The sequence below is a fragment of the Tarenaya hassleriana genome, unplaced genomic scaffold (assembly GCF_000463585.1).
Source record: "Tarenaya hassleriana unplaced genomic scaffold, ASM46358v1 Cleome520, whole genome shotgun sequence".
NCBI lineage: Eukaryota > Viridiplantae > Streptophyta > Magnoliopsida > Brassicales > Cleomaceae > Tarenaya > Tarenaya hassleriana.
In genome coordinates, this window is record NW_010967885.1 from 25,964 (window position 1) to 42,351 (window position 16,388).

Sequence of the window (16,388 nt, forward strand, 5' to 3'; positions counted from 1 at the left end):
AGGTCACGCGGTCAGCCGGACCAAGACTTGGTCCGGCGGACCGGACGTAAATGAAGAAGGCGGACCGCGAAGAAAAACAGCTCCTGGTCCGGCTGACCAAGTCTGGTCAGCTCCGGACCAGGCTTCTTTCGCTTGGTCAGCTCGTCATCGGGGCGGTTCGGCGGACCGACTGAGTTTGGAGTGCCTCCTGGTCCGGCTGACCAAGATTGGTCAGCTCCGGACCAGGCCTTCGTTTTGGCTTGGTCAGTTAGCCTTGCTCGGAGGAACGGAGTGCAGGGCGGACTGGGGACTCTTCCTGTGGTCCGGGGCTGACTAGATTTGGTCAGCTCCGGACCGGACGAGTTCTTCATTTTCTTGTCTTTTCTCTTCTTCCGGATCCAGTCCGTCCGTTCCAGCATATCAGTCCGTCCGTTCCAGACCTAAAATCTGGAAGATTATCCTTCTGTTTTCTCCGTTTCGTCCCGAAAGCCCTCGAGTACCTGCAATGATCAAAACCTAGTCCCACTAAATATGGCTCTAACATGCCTAGTATGTGTGGAAACCGTCTAGAAACCAAAGGCATACTCGTATAAAATGCAGATAAAATCTGAGCCATCATACCGCACAACCAAATACTCTAAGATGAGATATATTTGGTTCATTTCCAGTTGCCAATTGCACTGGAGAATATTTATGATATGCACTCGGTCGAATTTGAATCAGTGCTCCAGCATGTAAAATGGCATGCCCCCAAACAGAAATCGGAAGTTTTTTTTTCATCATCAATGGTCGAGCAATAAGTTGGAGTCATTTAATTAATGACCCGGCCATACCATAGTCATGGGGAACAAGATGCTTAATCTCAATTCCGAGTGACATACAATAGTCATTGAAACCTTGAGAAGTGAATTTACTGGTGTTATCAAGCCTCACTTTCTTAATAGGATAATCAGGAAATTGAGCTCGTAGTTTGGTAATTTGAGCAAGAAACCTCGCGAATACAACATTGCGGGTTGATAATAGACAAACATGTGACCATCTGCTTGATGCATCTATCAATACCATAAAGTATCGAAATGGTCCATTCGGTGGATGTATTGGTCCACAAATATCCCCATGTATTCGTTCTAAAAACGATGGCAATTCATTTCCGATCTTGACCGATGATGGTCGTATTATCAATTTTCCTTGAGAACATGCGGTACATGCGAGTTCATGAGATTGGAAAATCTTTCCATTTTTTAATGGATGATCATTAGAACTTTCCACAATTCTCCGCATCATTATTGAACCAGGGTGATCCAATCGATCATGCCAAATCTTGAACACATCTCCAAACCGTGGATTCATTGTAGAATATGATTCAATCATATATATTTTTGTGAAATATAATCCAGAGGATAATGATGGTAACTTTTCCATCATATGTTTCTTTCCAACAATCATTGACGTGATACAAAGGTATTCACGATTTTCTTCGCTTATAGTCTCGATATGAAAATTATTTTGGCGAATATATTTGAAACTCAATAAGTTTCTTTGAGACTTTGGAGCGAATAATGCGTTATTGATCATAATCTTTGTGCCTCCATGCATCATAAAACTAGCTCTTCCTGAGTCCATGATCATTCTCGCATTTCCAGATATTGTGTTAACACTGGATTCAGTAATACTCAACTCAGAGAAGTATTTCTCATTTTTAAGTATCGTATGAGTCGTAACACTATCGGCTAGACATATATCCCCATCATTGATCTTGAATTTCGACATATCTCAAGTCAAATCGATCAATGTGAAAGATAGAAATATTCCTGAAAACAAAGATAAAGATGAAATAATACATAACAGAGAAACTGAACGTTAGAGTATAAAACACACTTGGAAATAAAATACACAATGCAACATTCATAATAAACTTCATGTCGATTTTCTCAGTTAGTCATCATTTTTTTTTTCATATTTAGACTGATCAAGGAAATCTGCGATATCCAAATGTGTTCCATCTCCGTCTTTATCGATGAAATCATCAGGGACACCAGATACAAAATTTGTCTGGATATTTCTCCCTTTGCCTTTACGTGATTGTTGATATCATTCAACAAGATGTTTCGGTATACAACAGGTCTGTGACCAATGATCGTTCATACCACATCGATAACAGATATTATCTTAAGGGTAAAACCCCTAAAAAACCTCCAACTTGCAAAAATATATACAAATAAACCTTCAACTTGAAAAACTGTCATTTAATCCCCGAACTTGTAACTTATCACTGAATAAAACCTCGAACTTACAAATTATTGTTCTAATAAACCTTTGACCGGTTTGACCACAATTTCAAACGATCAGAAATCCACGTATTGACGGATTGCTGATGTCTTTTTTTAAATTAAAATTGATAACGGGTATAAGGTGACATCAGCAATCCGTTAATACGTAGATTTCCGATCGCCTGAAATTGTGGTCAAACTGGTCAAAGGTTTATTAGAGTAATAATTTGCAAGTTCGAGGTTTTATTCAGTGACAAGTTACAAGTTCGGGGATTGAAGGATAGTTTTTCAAATTGAAGGTTTATTTGTATATATTTTTGCAAGTTGGAGGTTTTTTAGGGGTTTTACCCTTATCTTAAACATTGTGGAATTACATTCTCGCACAGACTTAACGTCTTGGAATCTCATATCCAGCCAATCATGTTTTGGCTCTCGGATGAATCACATATTTCTCATGATCGAAACGATCTTTGAGTTATTCCCATAAATCTGCGGGATTCTCTTTCGTGCGATATTCATCTTTTAGCGCATCATCAAGAGGGCGTCGCGGAAATATTATCGATTTTGTCTTATCAGCTTCAGATGTCGTCTGCCCTTTTTCGATTGTTTTGACAATCTTTTTAGCTTTCAGATGCATTTTGGCATCAAATGCACATGTCATATAATTTTTACCATAAGCATTGAGGGCAGCGATTTCGAGATTGACCAGATTCGACATATCTATCACATGTAAAAACAATAGATATAATCATGAATATATTGTTAGGCGGTAATACCGTCCATGTTGCATAAAATAAATAGTTAAGGTGGCATAGGCATCCTTCACAGAAATAATAACATAAATAATGACAGAAATAATATTCATATTTAGGTGGCATAGCCAACCATTACGATAATGATAGCAATATTTATAGATATTCATAAGAATATTTACAGGTGACATAGACAACCATTATGATAATAATAGTAATACTTAAAAAATGATTAGAATATCACAGAAAAAAATCAACGAGAAGAGTATTTGAATAGATTAGATAAACTATATAAGAAATAGAGAAGATATAGAAAAAATTGGAGAAAAAATAAGATCAAATAACAAAGTGTTCCGATTTCTAAAAGATAGATTGTCACAAAAAAAATACTTCCATGAATTTCGTTTTCTCCACATACATGAAAAAACACTTATATGGATTTTGTTTTCTTATATAAGTATAGAAAAACACTTGCATGGGTTTCGTGAAAAACACTTGTAGGTCAGCAGGTCATCAGACTGCATGTGCAAGCGATATGCCGCATGTCGTAAGTCACATATAACATGTCGTAGGCGACCTGCCGCATGTCGCAGGTGACTTACGACATGTGGCATATCGCTTGCGATGAACTGCCGCATGTCGCAGGTGACCTGCTGTAGGCCCAAGTCATATACTGGAACCTGCCGTCGTTTTCTATTTCAGGAATTTCATCAAACACCTTGTATGTAGAAAATAAAATGAACATATGAATACTATAAAAAAAGAAATCATGCAGAAGAATATTTGATTCATGAGATAAACTATAAGAAATAGAGAATATGATAGCAATATTTATAGATATTCATAAGAATATTTACAGGTGACATAGACAACCATTATGATAATAATAGTAATACTTATAGATATGCATAATGATATTTACAGGTGGCATAGCTAACCATTATGATAATAACAGTAATATTTATAAACATTCATATCATTGACTGGTGGATGAGCCCGCGAAGTCTATATGAATGTAATATAAATATATGCGTTTAGTTTTATATTATTGACCGGTGGTTGAGCCTCCCAATGTCTATATATAATGAAACTAAAGATAAATAAAGATAGAGAATCATACATTACCTTTTGTATGATATTTTCTTTTATACCTCTATATCGGCAGAGTCTCGTACTGATAACGTGTTGAAAACGAAAGATGAAAAACAAGAGAGAGATGTTCTAGAGAGAGAAAGAGCATGACGGAGAGAAGAGAGAGAATATTCTTCATATTTCGTATGTTACAAATGAACTATCACTAACCTATTTATAGAGAAATATAAGGAACTTCTTCATAGTGAAGAAAGGTCAGCTTCTTCATATTGAAGAAGAGTCAGCTTCTTCATAGTGAAGAAGGGTCAGCTTCTTCATAGTGAAGAAGAGCATAATATGGGTTCCACTAGAAAATATGGATCCCACTAGATGTCTACTTGTATATTTACAATAGTTATAAATTAATTTGTTCATGCATTGAGAGTTTTTTTTGTTAAAGTTGTATTGAGAAGTGATTATGAGAATCCGATACATTAACTATTAAAAAATTACCACTATTTTAAAATATTGATATTTTTTTTTTGAAAAATTTATCTATTGGTTTCTTTATTAAATTGAACATTAATTAAATAAAATATATAAATAAGATTAAATAAATACAACAAAACTTTATGATTATATGTTCAAAATTTAAAAACAGGTAGAATAACAAAATTGTTTAAAATAAAAGGGAAGCCTGCTTTGAAGAAAAATGGAAACATTGTGGAAAAAGGATGAAGCCAATGATGGCCTCACAGCGGCTCGCTAACACAGGGGTCGCAGCGTGCACCCTTCGAACGTGCAGAACTGAGTAAACCCAAATCCACATGCACGAGCCTGCGACACACGTGTGAGAGGTGAATCAGCCGTAACAGACATACGACAGGTGAGCGGCTGGAGTCGAATCCCCAACCTCTCAATATGGGGGATATACTCCTTGCCAACTCACCTGGAGTTTTTCCCATTATTTGTTGTGTTGTATGGAAAATAGAGTGCTGTTGAAAATTTCACGCAGAAAAGACCGAAAGGCAACCCACCATTGGACATCTAGAGTTGTCTACCATGGATAAACTATGCAAGGAATCTTGACGGTAAAAACAAAGTTGTCATTATGAAGCTTCCAATACAACATACTATATTGGAAATTTAAAATGAAAGAAATTCTCAAATTCATTGAAAAATCTACAGATCTGTTGTTCAACTGCGTGCTGTAATCGACAGATCAATACGAAACATATTCATCTCCTTATAAAAACCGGGAGTTATTGACACGAATGAAATCCTTCAGTTTTGGTATCCCATTGGCATTAACTAACATATATTCGACTACTTTTATCAGCTTGACCATGGGAATCTTATTTTTTTACATCTTTGTAAAATCTAATGTTGATGTAAAAACAATGTTTTTTTTGTATAGGAATACAACACACATTCAAAAAAAAAAAAGATTATAACACATCTTCTTTTTTTTTTAAACATTTGGAAACTTGTCCTGTGATCTTTTGGATCGGACCCTTCAACGCCTCGCAACCCTTCCAAAGATCGAACGAATGACACGACATCACAAACAATAAAGCCATACGACGCTACATAATAATCGACAAACTACGCAGAACAGATAAACTCGTCGAAACTGAACAGTTCATAAAAACTTGATATAGGAAGAATTAAGAATATAATATATCTTCTCAAATCTCCACATGGATTCATGTTTATCCAAAAATATAAAACGGAGATGTACCAAAAAAACTTGCATGAATTTTGTTTTTCTCTACATACATAAAAAAACACTTATATGGATTTTGTTTTCTTATATAAGTATAGAAAAAACACTTGCAGGTTAGCAGGTGCGATAGGTGACGTATGTGCCAAAGATGACCTAACGCAGACAACAAGTCATCTGGCAGACCGTAGGTCAGCTGCCGTAGGTTGTAGGTCATTTACCGTAGAGCGTAGGTCATTTTTCACAGACGGCAGGTCATCTTCTACAATTTTATTTTACAGACATTTCATCAAACACCTTATGTGCATACAAAAAAATGATCAGAATATCACAGAAAAAGAAATCAATCAGAAGAGTATTTGAATAGATTAGATAAACTGTAAGAAATAGAGAAGATAGAGAAAATTTTGGAGACCGCAGATCATTTGCGGCAGGTCCGCATATCCGCAGGTCCGCAGGGCGATCGCAGGCCAAATGACCTGCCGCAGACTGCAGATCATTTGCGGTATATCACAGTCATCTGCTAGAGACCATAGGTCATTTAACGCAGAGTGCATGTCATTTTTCACAGATCGCAAGTCATTTGCCGCAGTTTTATGGTACAGACATTTCATCAAACACCTTATGTACATGCAAAAAAATGATTAGAATATCACAGAAAAAAATCAACGAGAAGAGTATTTGAATAGATTAGATAAACTATATAAGAAATAGAGAAGATATAGAAAAAATTGGAGAAAAAATAAGATCAAATAACAAAGTGTTCCGATTTCTAAAAGATAGATTGTCACAAAAAAAATACTTCCATGAATTTCGTTTTCTCCACATACATGAAAAAACACTTATATGGATTTTGTTTTCTTATATAAGTATAGAAAAATCAAATCCAGATACACACTATAAATGTTCACGATAAATATACACCATGGATGATCGCGATAAATACATGGTTTTTTGTTCTAAACTTGCCCATTTCCAAACTTCCCTCTTTATCTCACGATTATTTATTGTATCTATATCATTTCATTATATATATATGTGTATAATTTTTAAAATTTTATTTTTATTATTATTATTATTTTATTTTATTTTGTATTAATTAATATTATTAAATATTAGGGATTGATGATGTGGCAGATGACTAGGATGCAATGTCAGCATTAAATAATATATTTTTTCATTCAGGGTTTTATTTGCCAATTTTTAAAAGTATAGAGTTTTAATTGCCAATTTTTAAAAGTACAATGTTTTTTTGGATAAAAAAAAAGTAGAGGGTTTAAATTAGGGCGATCGCAGGCCAAATGACCTGCCGCAGACTGCAGATCATTTGCGGTATATCACAGTCATCTGCTAGAGACCATAGGTCATTTAACGCAGAGTGCATGTCATTTTTCACAGATCGCAAGTCATTTGCCGCAGTTTTATGGTACAGACATTTCATCAAACACCTTATGTACATGCAAAAAAATGATTAGAATATCACAGAAAAAAATCAACGAGAAGAGTATTTGAATAGATTAGATAAACTATATAAGAAATAGAGAAGATATAGAAAAAATTGGAGAAAAAATAAGATCAAATAACAAAGTGTTCCGATTTCTAAAAGATAGATTGTCACAAAAAAAATACTTCCATGAATTTCGTTTTCTCCACATACATGAAAAAACACTTATATGGATTTTGTTTTCTTATATAAGTATAGAAAAAAAGATCAAATAACAAAATTTACCGATTTTTGAAAGATAGATTATCACACAATCGTAGAGAAATATTATAAAGGGTAGTTTGGGTATTTAGAAAAAAAAAATATATTATGCAAAAATTATTTTTGTGAGATATTTTACAAATTTCGTTTTTGTTTTGTTACTGTTTGCCAACTGTCCCAATATAAAATCCAATTTTTTTTTGTTGTAAACCGATCCAAAGTCAACAAACATTCTCTTGTACGGAGACAAAATGTGTTTATTCATTAATACAATTTACCTTCCAAAACAAATAAATAAATTGTAATATTATGGTTCTTTCGTTATTTTCGACGAAGGCCATGGCTTTTCCGTCTTATCGTAAGTTCGTAACGGTGGTTGGAAATGAAACGCAAACGCAAACGCAAACGCAAACACAAGTGCGTTCCTGTTTGGAAAGAAACCAACTCTAAACCTACTAGTGTCCAGAAACGTGTGGAAGTTTCGTCGTCGTCGTCTTCCTCTCCGATTAGTTTATCCGATCGCACGAAGCTCATTCTCCGCCGTCGCTGTCGCTGTCGCTGTCGCCATCGCCATCGCCATCGCCATCGCCGGATTTGGAACATCCACTTGCAGCTCGAGGTGCCTAAGAATAGAAGAATTGGCGGAAGTTGCTGTTTGGTTTGATTTTCTCTCGCCTCAAACAGGTCAGTTCACCGATTCTTTCCTTCTGACTGTAGTAGTTACGTCGCTATTTTCCTCTACAGTGGGTTAATAGTCCATGAGGAAACCCTGAGTTCTCTGCCGATCGATTTCTGATGTGTCTCCGCCATGGATTTTTGTTAATTTTTTTTGTGATGCGGCGGTATAGGTTCGGCGATAGTGAAATTGAGATTCGTAGGATTTCTTCGGTTTATCATGCTTACTACTACGATTGACAGGGCGATCATTTTCGTGGTGCTGCCTTTGAATCTTTCATGAAGTTCCTGAAATCCGAACACAAGGTCGATCTGTGAGCTCCAAAGTGAAAGGCGACAATGATGCAAACTAGTTGTATTCATCAATCGTTTTGTTTCTCCCATCGGTATCTCTCTTCGCTGTCTCATCCCCTCACCCTTTCCATCCACTTTGCATCTCAGTAGACACAAAGATACTGAAAATGGATAATATTGGTTACAGATTTTGAAGCAGATAGTTGTGTGTCTGTGTTTGTCTGTATTGCATCGTTGTGTAATATTTCCTCTAGTAATGGTTCCTCTGTGGAAAGGCTTTCCAAGGAAATCAATGCAATATGTGTATGGGAGAGACTGATAAGAAGCTTAAGATTTATTTGGCATATTGTTACACCTTTGGCATTCGCTTCTTGTCAACATCATCAACATCGACATCGCCTTAGTCCCGAGTTCATTCGCTTCTTGTCAAATTGACCATAAATGTTTATGTTGGATCTTGCAAACCTTTTTTTTTTTTGCTTGCAGAAGTTTTCTAAGATGTAATGCATCCATCCGGATTGAACCCCTGAATCCTTCTCAACTTGGGGCCTGTGGAAGAAGTCTGACATCCACATTTTCAAAATCCGTTCGGAGAAAGAGATTAAATGCGAGCTTGAATGCCAATGATGGCTACCCATCCATGTCTACTTTGGAAAAAACCTCCAGTGGAAACCACGCACCTACACCAGAACCAGAGCTGCCGTTCAGCAAATGGTCTCCGTCTAAATACATATGGAGGGGTTTATCAGTTCCAATCATAGCAGGGCAGGTTATTGTCCGGATTCTAAGGGGTAAAATTCACTGGAGAAACACTCTTCAACAATTGGAGAGAATTGGACCGAAATCTGTGGGGGTTTGTCTCTTGACTTCTGCATTTGTTGGAATGGCATTCACGATCCAATTCGTCAGAGAATTCACCAGACTGGGACTGAACAGATCCGTTGGAGGAGTCCTAGCCCTGGCATTCTCAAGAGAGCTGAGTCCAGTCATCACATCAATCGTTGTTGCGGGCCGAATGGGAAGTGCATTTGCTGCAGAACTAGGAACCATGCAGGTGTCTGAACAAACCGATACACTGAGAGTTCTTGGAGCAGACCCAGTAGATTATCTAATCACACCGAGGGTCATCGCTTCATGTCTAGCTCTGCCATTTCTCACCCTCATGTGTTTCACTGTCGGGATGGCATCGAGCGCCCTTTTAGCAGATGGAGTGTACGGTGTCAGCATTAACATAATCATGGACTCGGCTCATCGAGCGCTCAGAACATGGGATATAATCAGTGCCATGATCAAATCACAGGTTTTCGGGGCGATAATATCGGTGATTAGCTGCTCTTGGGGGGTCACAACCACTGGAGGTGCCAAAGGGGTAGGAGAATCTACAACTTCAGCGGTTGTGATATCTCTTGTTGGTATCTTCGTTGCAGATTTCGTGCTCTCTTATTTGTTTTTCCAGGGAGCTGGAGATTCCTTGAAGAACTGTGTCTGATTCGGACAGAATTGGTTCATTGATACTAAATCTGAGGTATTTTAGATCGGTTACTCGAAATCTGTCTCCCCTTCTCCAAGAACTTTAACCCCCCCAAAAAAAAAATATACAGCAGAAAAAGCAAGAAGATCGTAGCTGTTGGCTTGTGTTTTAATGTTTATTAGGATTTTATGTTCCAGTGATTGTATTTGTATGTCGTTTTCGTGGAATATAATCCTTTTCTTTGATCGAATATCAGAGTCGTTAAACAACGTGAGATAACAAAAAAGGGGGTGACGTCATCACATGTTTTTTTATAATTAAAATCTCTTTGATTCCATACCATAGGTGTGAGTGAGGTAAGATGGGGAAGCACTAATTATTGGTATTGAGGTCAACTCTTAGAGAGTTTGGGGTCCCATAAGTGTGTTTAATTTCATGGTCTATTGGGCTCAGCGGTCCATCCCCCCCCCTTTTGTTTTTTGTAATTATGGACTCATGATGGTCCTTAACATATTTTACACGTATTATTCCTCAAAACTGTTAAAAATATATCTATAATCTCGTATCGTTAACCAATACATCTATATTATATAATACCGTAATAATAAAAAAATGATATTTTTCTATGCGAATTTAGCCAAATATAACCTTTTCATACACGTATTTTTAATTAAACAAAAAATAATTCAAATTTTTTTAACGTCTACACGAATTGTTAAAGTTAACAGAAATTATATATATAATCATCATTTTTATTAAACATGTTTAGATTCTATTAACTAACATATTAGTTAGGTAATTAGTGTATCTATCATACACGTCAGCACCGAAAAAGTCTAACGAAAATGATGATTATATATGTAATTACTGTTAATTTTAATAATTCGTGTAGATGTTTGGAAAATTGCGACTCATGTTTGTTTAACTTGGACATCGTTCGACTCCGACCGAAAAGGTTAACTTCGAAAATTTCAGAGTTTTAGGGTTTAACAGAATGAAATGCTAATAGGCTCGAAATCAGAGAAGGTTATGGTTGATAACTGAAATTAAATGCTATCTGGTCGATTATTTTTACAATGTGATGTGTTTGATGAATTTTTTAAACAGTTTGAGATGAGTTATCAATTTGAAAGTCTTCCAAATTCGAATGTTAAATCAAAATGACCAAAAAGTGAATCAAGTCAGTCTAAAGATATACCTTATCGATGTGAATGTAGAGGATCGGTTTCAAGAAGGACATAAAAAACAAATAAGAATCGAGGAAGAGTTTTCTTACTTGTACTTCACATAAGGTTTGTATTTAATTATAATTTTGGGATTTTTGTTATGTTTCGAAGTTAAAGATGCTTATGTTCTGCAATATTTCAGAGAAAATATTCGTATTTCTTCAAATGGTTTGATGATGCGTTGATTGAAAAAAATAAAGATTGTTGTAATGAATTGCATAAAATGAAATCAAATTCAGAAGATTTCAAAAATGAGTTGTAGAAGTTAAACTTCAAAATACAGAAGGTTAATGTGACTTTGAAGAAGATAGAAGAATAAAAGAACATTAAGATTTTGAGTGTGAATGTGAAAATGAAGGAGATGGATGAACAAATGAACCTTAAGATGCAAATGGTGAATGTGAATTTGAAGAAGATGGAAGATCATATGAACATTGAGGTGCAGAAGGTGAATGATAATTTGAAGAAGATTGAAGAGCATATGAACCTTGAGATGTAGAAGGTGAATGTAAATTTGAAGAAGATGGAAGAACAAATGGCTGAATACAAAACAAGTCGATTCCAAATTGTTGGAGTCACCCTAACTTTTGTGATCCTCTTTACTTAATATTATGTGTTATCATCATATGACTTATGTAATATGTTGAATGGTGTGTAATGGAGTGTGTACTATTTTGTTGGATGAATGTAATGGATTGTGATATTTGATTGGATGGAATGTAATGGATTGTATTTTTTTGTTGGATATATAGAATGTATATGGATTGATATGAAAAGTTAAATGATGTGTAATGGATTGTGATATTTTGTTGAATGATTAAGATTATGAATTATAAAAAGGAAAAGAAAAAACTGACAATACACATATTCGAAAATAGATTCATAATGCATTACTTATTCGAAAACTTATTAAGACATTACACAACATATCCAAAAACATGATACGAAAACACAATTACAAAAAAAGTGGATTACTATGTCATAAGACCCTACATATCTGACAACGCAAGTCTACAAAAGATGGATTAGAGATACCATACTTGATTTTTTTTTTTGTCACGAAGCCTGAAACTTTTTACTAGTGTATGGTGATGAAATAACAATTTGAGAGTCATAAGACCCTACATATCTGACAACGCAAGTCTACAAAAGATGGATTAGAGATACCATACTTGATTTTTTTTTTGTCACGAAGCCTGAAACTTTTTACTAGTGTATGGTGATGAAATAACAATTTGAGTGAGTGATGATGAAGCAACAATGGGAGGGAGTGATGATGAAACAAGAATTGGAGGGGTTGATGATGAAGTAACAATTGGAGGATGATTGAATTGTTGATTCGGAATTTTTGATTGAATTGTTTGGCTTGATTATGTTGGAAATTAAAGGTACGTCCTACAACAATAACAACTACAATTAACTTTTGTCATCATATTAAATTGAGATGTTTAAATCACGAACTACTTTCAACAATAGAATTAACACTACTTTCAACACATGTTAAGTTTGTTGTAGTAGTTTTTATTTTCTTTGGTGGTGACCTAAAATATCATCAAAATATATATATATATATATATATGTATATAATCAACGAACCTTTTATAACTGATAATTTTTGTCATCTATAACGTTGATCCCTCCATTTGTATATATACCCATTATTTATATTCTTATTAATGAATTATCATAGTAATTAGTATCACTCATCACCTCCAAAATCGCCATAGATCGCGTACCGAGTATTAGTTTAATCCATATTGCTAGTGAATCTATGCGTTTGTATCCCGATGATTCACGTGAATCACTAGTGATTGACATTAAATAGTATAAACGACTCATATACTTGCGATAGTTCTGTTTAGGATATTTAAAATGAGATTAGATTATATCATAGATCGACATCATCAATTAACTATAAATAACTGATTTTTTGAAGATTTAATTGTAATTTTTTTATATCAATAAGTAATAAATACTCGAATTTCTACAATTTTTTATTTTAAATTTTATAGAACGTTCTATAAATCCGGCTTTTCAAACGTTCAATCCGTTTTGATTTCTTTTTTTCCAAATAAACTCAGGCCTAATAGAATATGTTCTGAAAAATGAAGAATACACATATACCGTTTATATTAGACGAGTCTACGAAAATACGAAGAATATGATAGTGATAATTACGAGTATATAAAATAAGAAATGAAAAATAGTTTGGAAAACAATAATAATTTTCATATATTTAAATATGCCTCAAATTAAATAAAATTTTCAATATTGCCAATGCGGAAGAAAACAATCAATTTTTTTTTTTTATCATATATTTAGAATTCAAACTGACAAAAAAGGACCAACTTTGAGATACGAATCACAATACGCACCCATACTGAAATCCATCCATAACCCAACTTGCATATTATAATATATATTCTCATGCACTTATAAATAATTCATCTCCACACCACACCACACCACACCACAATCAAAACAATTCTCAAAATCATTTTTAAAAAAAAGAAGGAAGATGGTGAACTCAAAAGTGATTCTCATCTCCGTGCTTCTCATTGCTTCGTTCTCATCACTTTCACACGCCCTCACAATTAACGGCATCCAAATCGCCACCGTTAACGTTACCGGTCTCTTGACATGTGCCCTCAGCGGAAACCTTGTCGGAAACGGACCTCCAGTCTCCGGCGCCATCGCTGTCTTGTCTTGCGGTGGAGCAAACACCAACCTCGCCCAAGCCATCACCAATCCCGCCGGAGTATTCACCGTCATCTTGAGAATTCTCGACACGACTATTTTCGACCCCTCGCGTTGCTTCATTAGGGTTAATCTTCCGGTCGCCACGTGTTCCGTTTTCCCCCCGAACGGTGCCCTCACCTCCGCCATCGGACTTGTCACTATCCTTCAGTCTGCTGTTGGAAATGTGGCCGACTTTGCCACCGGTCTCTTCACGTACTCTGTCCTTTGATGACGTTTTTATCAATGCATAGGTACATATGAAAGTACGTACGCAAGTGCATGCATGAGCCATGCACGTTCTCGCTTTTACGTTTGAAATAAGTGATGCATTTGCTCCATAGTAAGCTCTCTTGTTGTACCTTCTTTTGTAACAAATTCTATGGTTCCAAAATTAAGCCATTAATAAGATGTATGTCTTTTCCCAGTTATTATTTTGAATTCGACGAATCTCATGAAATTTCAGAAAGAATCATAGCGAACTTAACGTCGCATGCCTTGAATTCATATAAGAGATATTCATCTATTAGTAAATATTTGTTAGATCCTTAGTTTTTTTTTTTGTAAATTCTTTTTACTTCAAACATGTAATTCACACAAACGAAACTCACGAACAACAACAAGCCAACTCTTTGCTCTGTTTTCGTTTCAGAGTTTAGTGTATCAAACGATGAATGTCACATGATTGTTTTCGTTTCAGAGTTTAGCGTATAGCCGTTAGGATCAGATTTGTTTTCTCTTTTTGTAGCTTTGTAGACGTCGCCCCTTGGCCTATTTGAAAACTTGTATGCCTTTGATATTCAATAAGAACAATGGAGATGATTCTCCATTTTCTTCGAGCTCCTCTTCTTCTTCATTCTTTTTGTTCAAACACTTAATATTTCTAATCACCATTCTACTCCCTTCTCTTTGAATTCATCATAAACACTCACAAAATCAACAAAAGGTTGTCGCCGACGTTGTTCGTGTCATGTTGGTTGTGTCGGAAGGGAGAGTCAGGAAGAAAATTGAGAGCTTTGATGAAAATCGATTTAGGGTAGAAAACCCTAGATTCAATTTATGATGCTATTTGTTACCCCCTAAATCGGTTATACTGGTTATTCAGTTTATTGAAATTTTAACTAACCGGTTAAACCGGGTTATTTGAATCTAAACTGGTTAAACCGATCGATTTTATATTTTTTATTGTTGACATTGATGTGTCATGTTTACATGAAAAAATATTTATATGGCATGCCATGTCATTGTGGCAATGAGCGAAAATTCTTATGATTTCACATCGTTAAAAAGTCCGTTGGGAGAATTGTGAACGATTTTAAGAATTGAAGTATTTATTGGTATATTTTGATAATTGGTGTATTTTATTTATTAATATTGGTTTATTTTTTTGCCATATTTTAATAATACATGCCATATTATGTATTCTACTGTATTTGTAATTGACAACTTTGTTACGTGTCTACTCCTTGACATCACTTTTGATAAAGAGGATGGGAGGATCAATCTTATCATCCCGTTACGGATCCCCAAAATCTGGGAGGAATGGGTTTGATTTGCTTCGCTTCTCCATTACTAAAACGGTTACATTCCCATGCAATTATATATATATATATATATATATAACACTCCAATGTTTTTATATACGTATATATGTATGTATTATTGGTTTGGAGTGACGATAGATTCAATGGCTTAGGAGTGCAATTTTTTAATAAAAATGTTATTTTCCTTATAGACCCTACACAACACGAGCAATATATATACACCTCCAGCTGCATGGCTTGTACACAGCGCGCGCACACACAAACATACAAATGGCGAATTCCAGCATTCTTCTCATCATCTCCACCATCCTTCTCTTACTTTCCTTCTCATCCCTCAGCCACGGCCTCAAACTTAACGGCCTAGAGATCGGCTCCGTCAGAATTAACGGCCTCCTGTACTGTTCAGTTAACGGAAACCTAATCAGGAATAGCGCTCCGTTACCAGGAGCCCTGGTCAGTCTATCATGCGGAGGAAGGACGGAGCTCGGCCAAGCCCTTACGGATCCGGCCGGAGCTTTCACGGTCGTCGTGAAACTCTTAGACACAATTCTCTTCGACCCTTCTCGTTGCTTCATCAACGTTAATCTACCGGGGGCTGATTGCTCGGTTTTTCCACCGGACGGCGTTCTCACGGCGTCACTGAGTCTGGTCAACGTCGTTCAGTCAGCCCTTGGGAATATCGCTTACTTCACCGTCGGCCCTTTCGTGCATTCCGTCATCTGATGACGGCGTTGAACTAACCGTACGGTTCCGTTCCGTTGAATGAAATAAAGTTGCATGTTTTCTTTATTATATTTGGAGAATATAATAAAGGGGGTGTTTATAGACTCGGTTCCTTTGTGTTTACAAAATTATGGCAATGTAATGAATATATATATATATATATATATATATATATATATATATATATATATATATATAATTTATATATATATATATATA

General features: G+C 35.6%; 3 protein-coding genes across 4 annotated transcripts; all 3 read left to right on the top strand.

The window, feature by feature from the left end:
* Positions 1-7,957: 7,957 nt before the first annotated feature.
* On the top strand, positions 7,958-10,190 carry LOC104827705 (protein TRIGALACTOSYLDIACYLGLYCEROL 1, chloroplastic). Of its 2 annotated transcripts, none has more exons than XM_010560929.1 (3): positions 7,958-8,184; positions 8,349-8,561; positions 8,956-10,190. In XM_010560929.1, the coding sequence occupies exons 2-3, from the start codon at positions 8,515-8,517 to the stop codon at positions 9,956-9,958; spliced, it is 1,050 nt and encodes a 349-aa protein (XP_010559231.1). In that variant the 5' UTR covers positions 7,958-8,184; positions 8,349-8,514; the 3' UTR covers positions 9,959-10,190. The 2 variants fall into 2 exon arrangements, with proteins under 2 accessions (XP_010559231.1, XP_010559230.1); XM_010560928.1 differs by having other exon boundaries at positions 8,419-8,561.
* A 3,449-nt stretch (positions 10,191-13,639) lies between these two features.
* Positions 13,640-14,336, top strand: LOC104827706. Its single transcript, XM_010560930.1, has one exon. It carries the CDS (start codon positions 13,685-13,687, stop codon positions 14,132-14,134), a length of 450 nt encoding a protein of 149 aa, XP_010559232.1. The 5' UTR covers positions 13,640-13,684; the 3' UTR covers positions 14,135-14,336.
* Positions 14,337-15,690: 1,354 nt separating this feature from the next.
* On the top strand, positions 15,691-16,313 carry LOC104827708 (phylloplanin-like). The gene has a single exon (XM_010560931.2). The coding sequence runs from the start codon at positions 15,717-15,719 to the stop codon at positions 16,167-16,169; it is 453 nt and encodes a 150-aa protein (XP_010559233.1). The 5' UTR covers positions 15,691-15,716; the 3' UTR covers positions 16,170-16,313.
* The last annotated feature ends 75 nt before the right edge of the window (positions 16,314-16,388 follow it).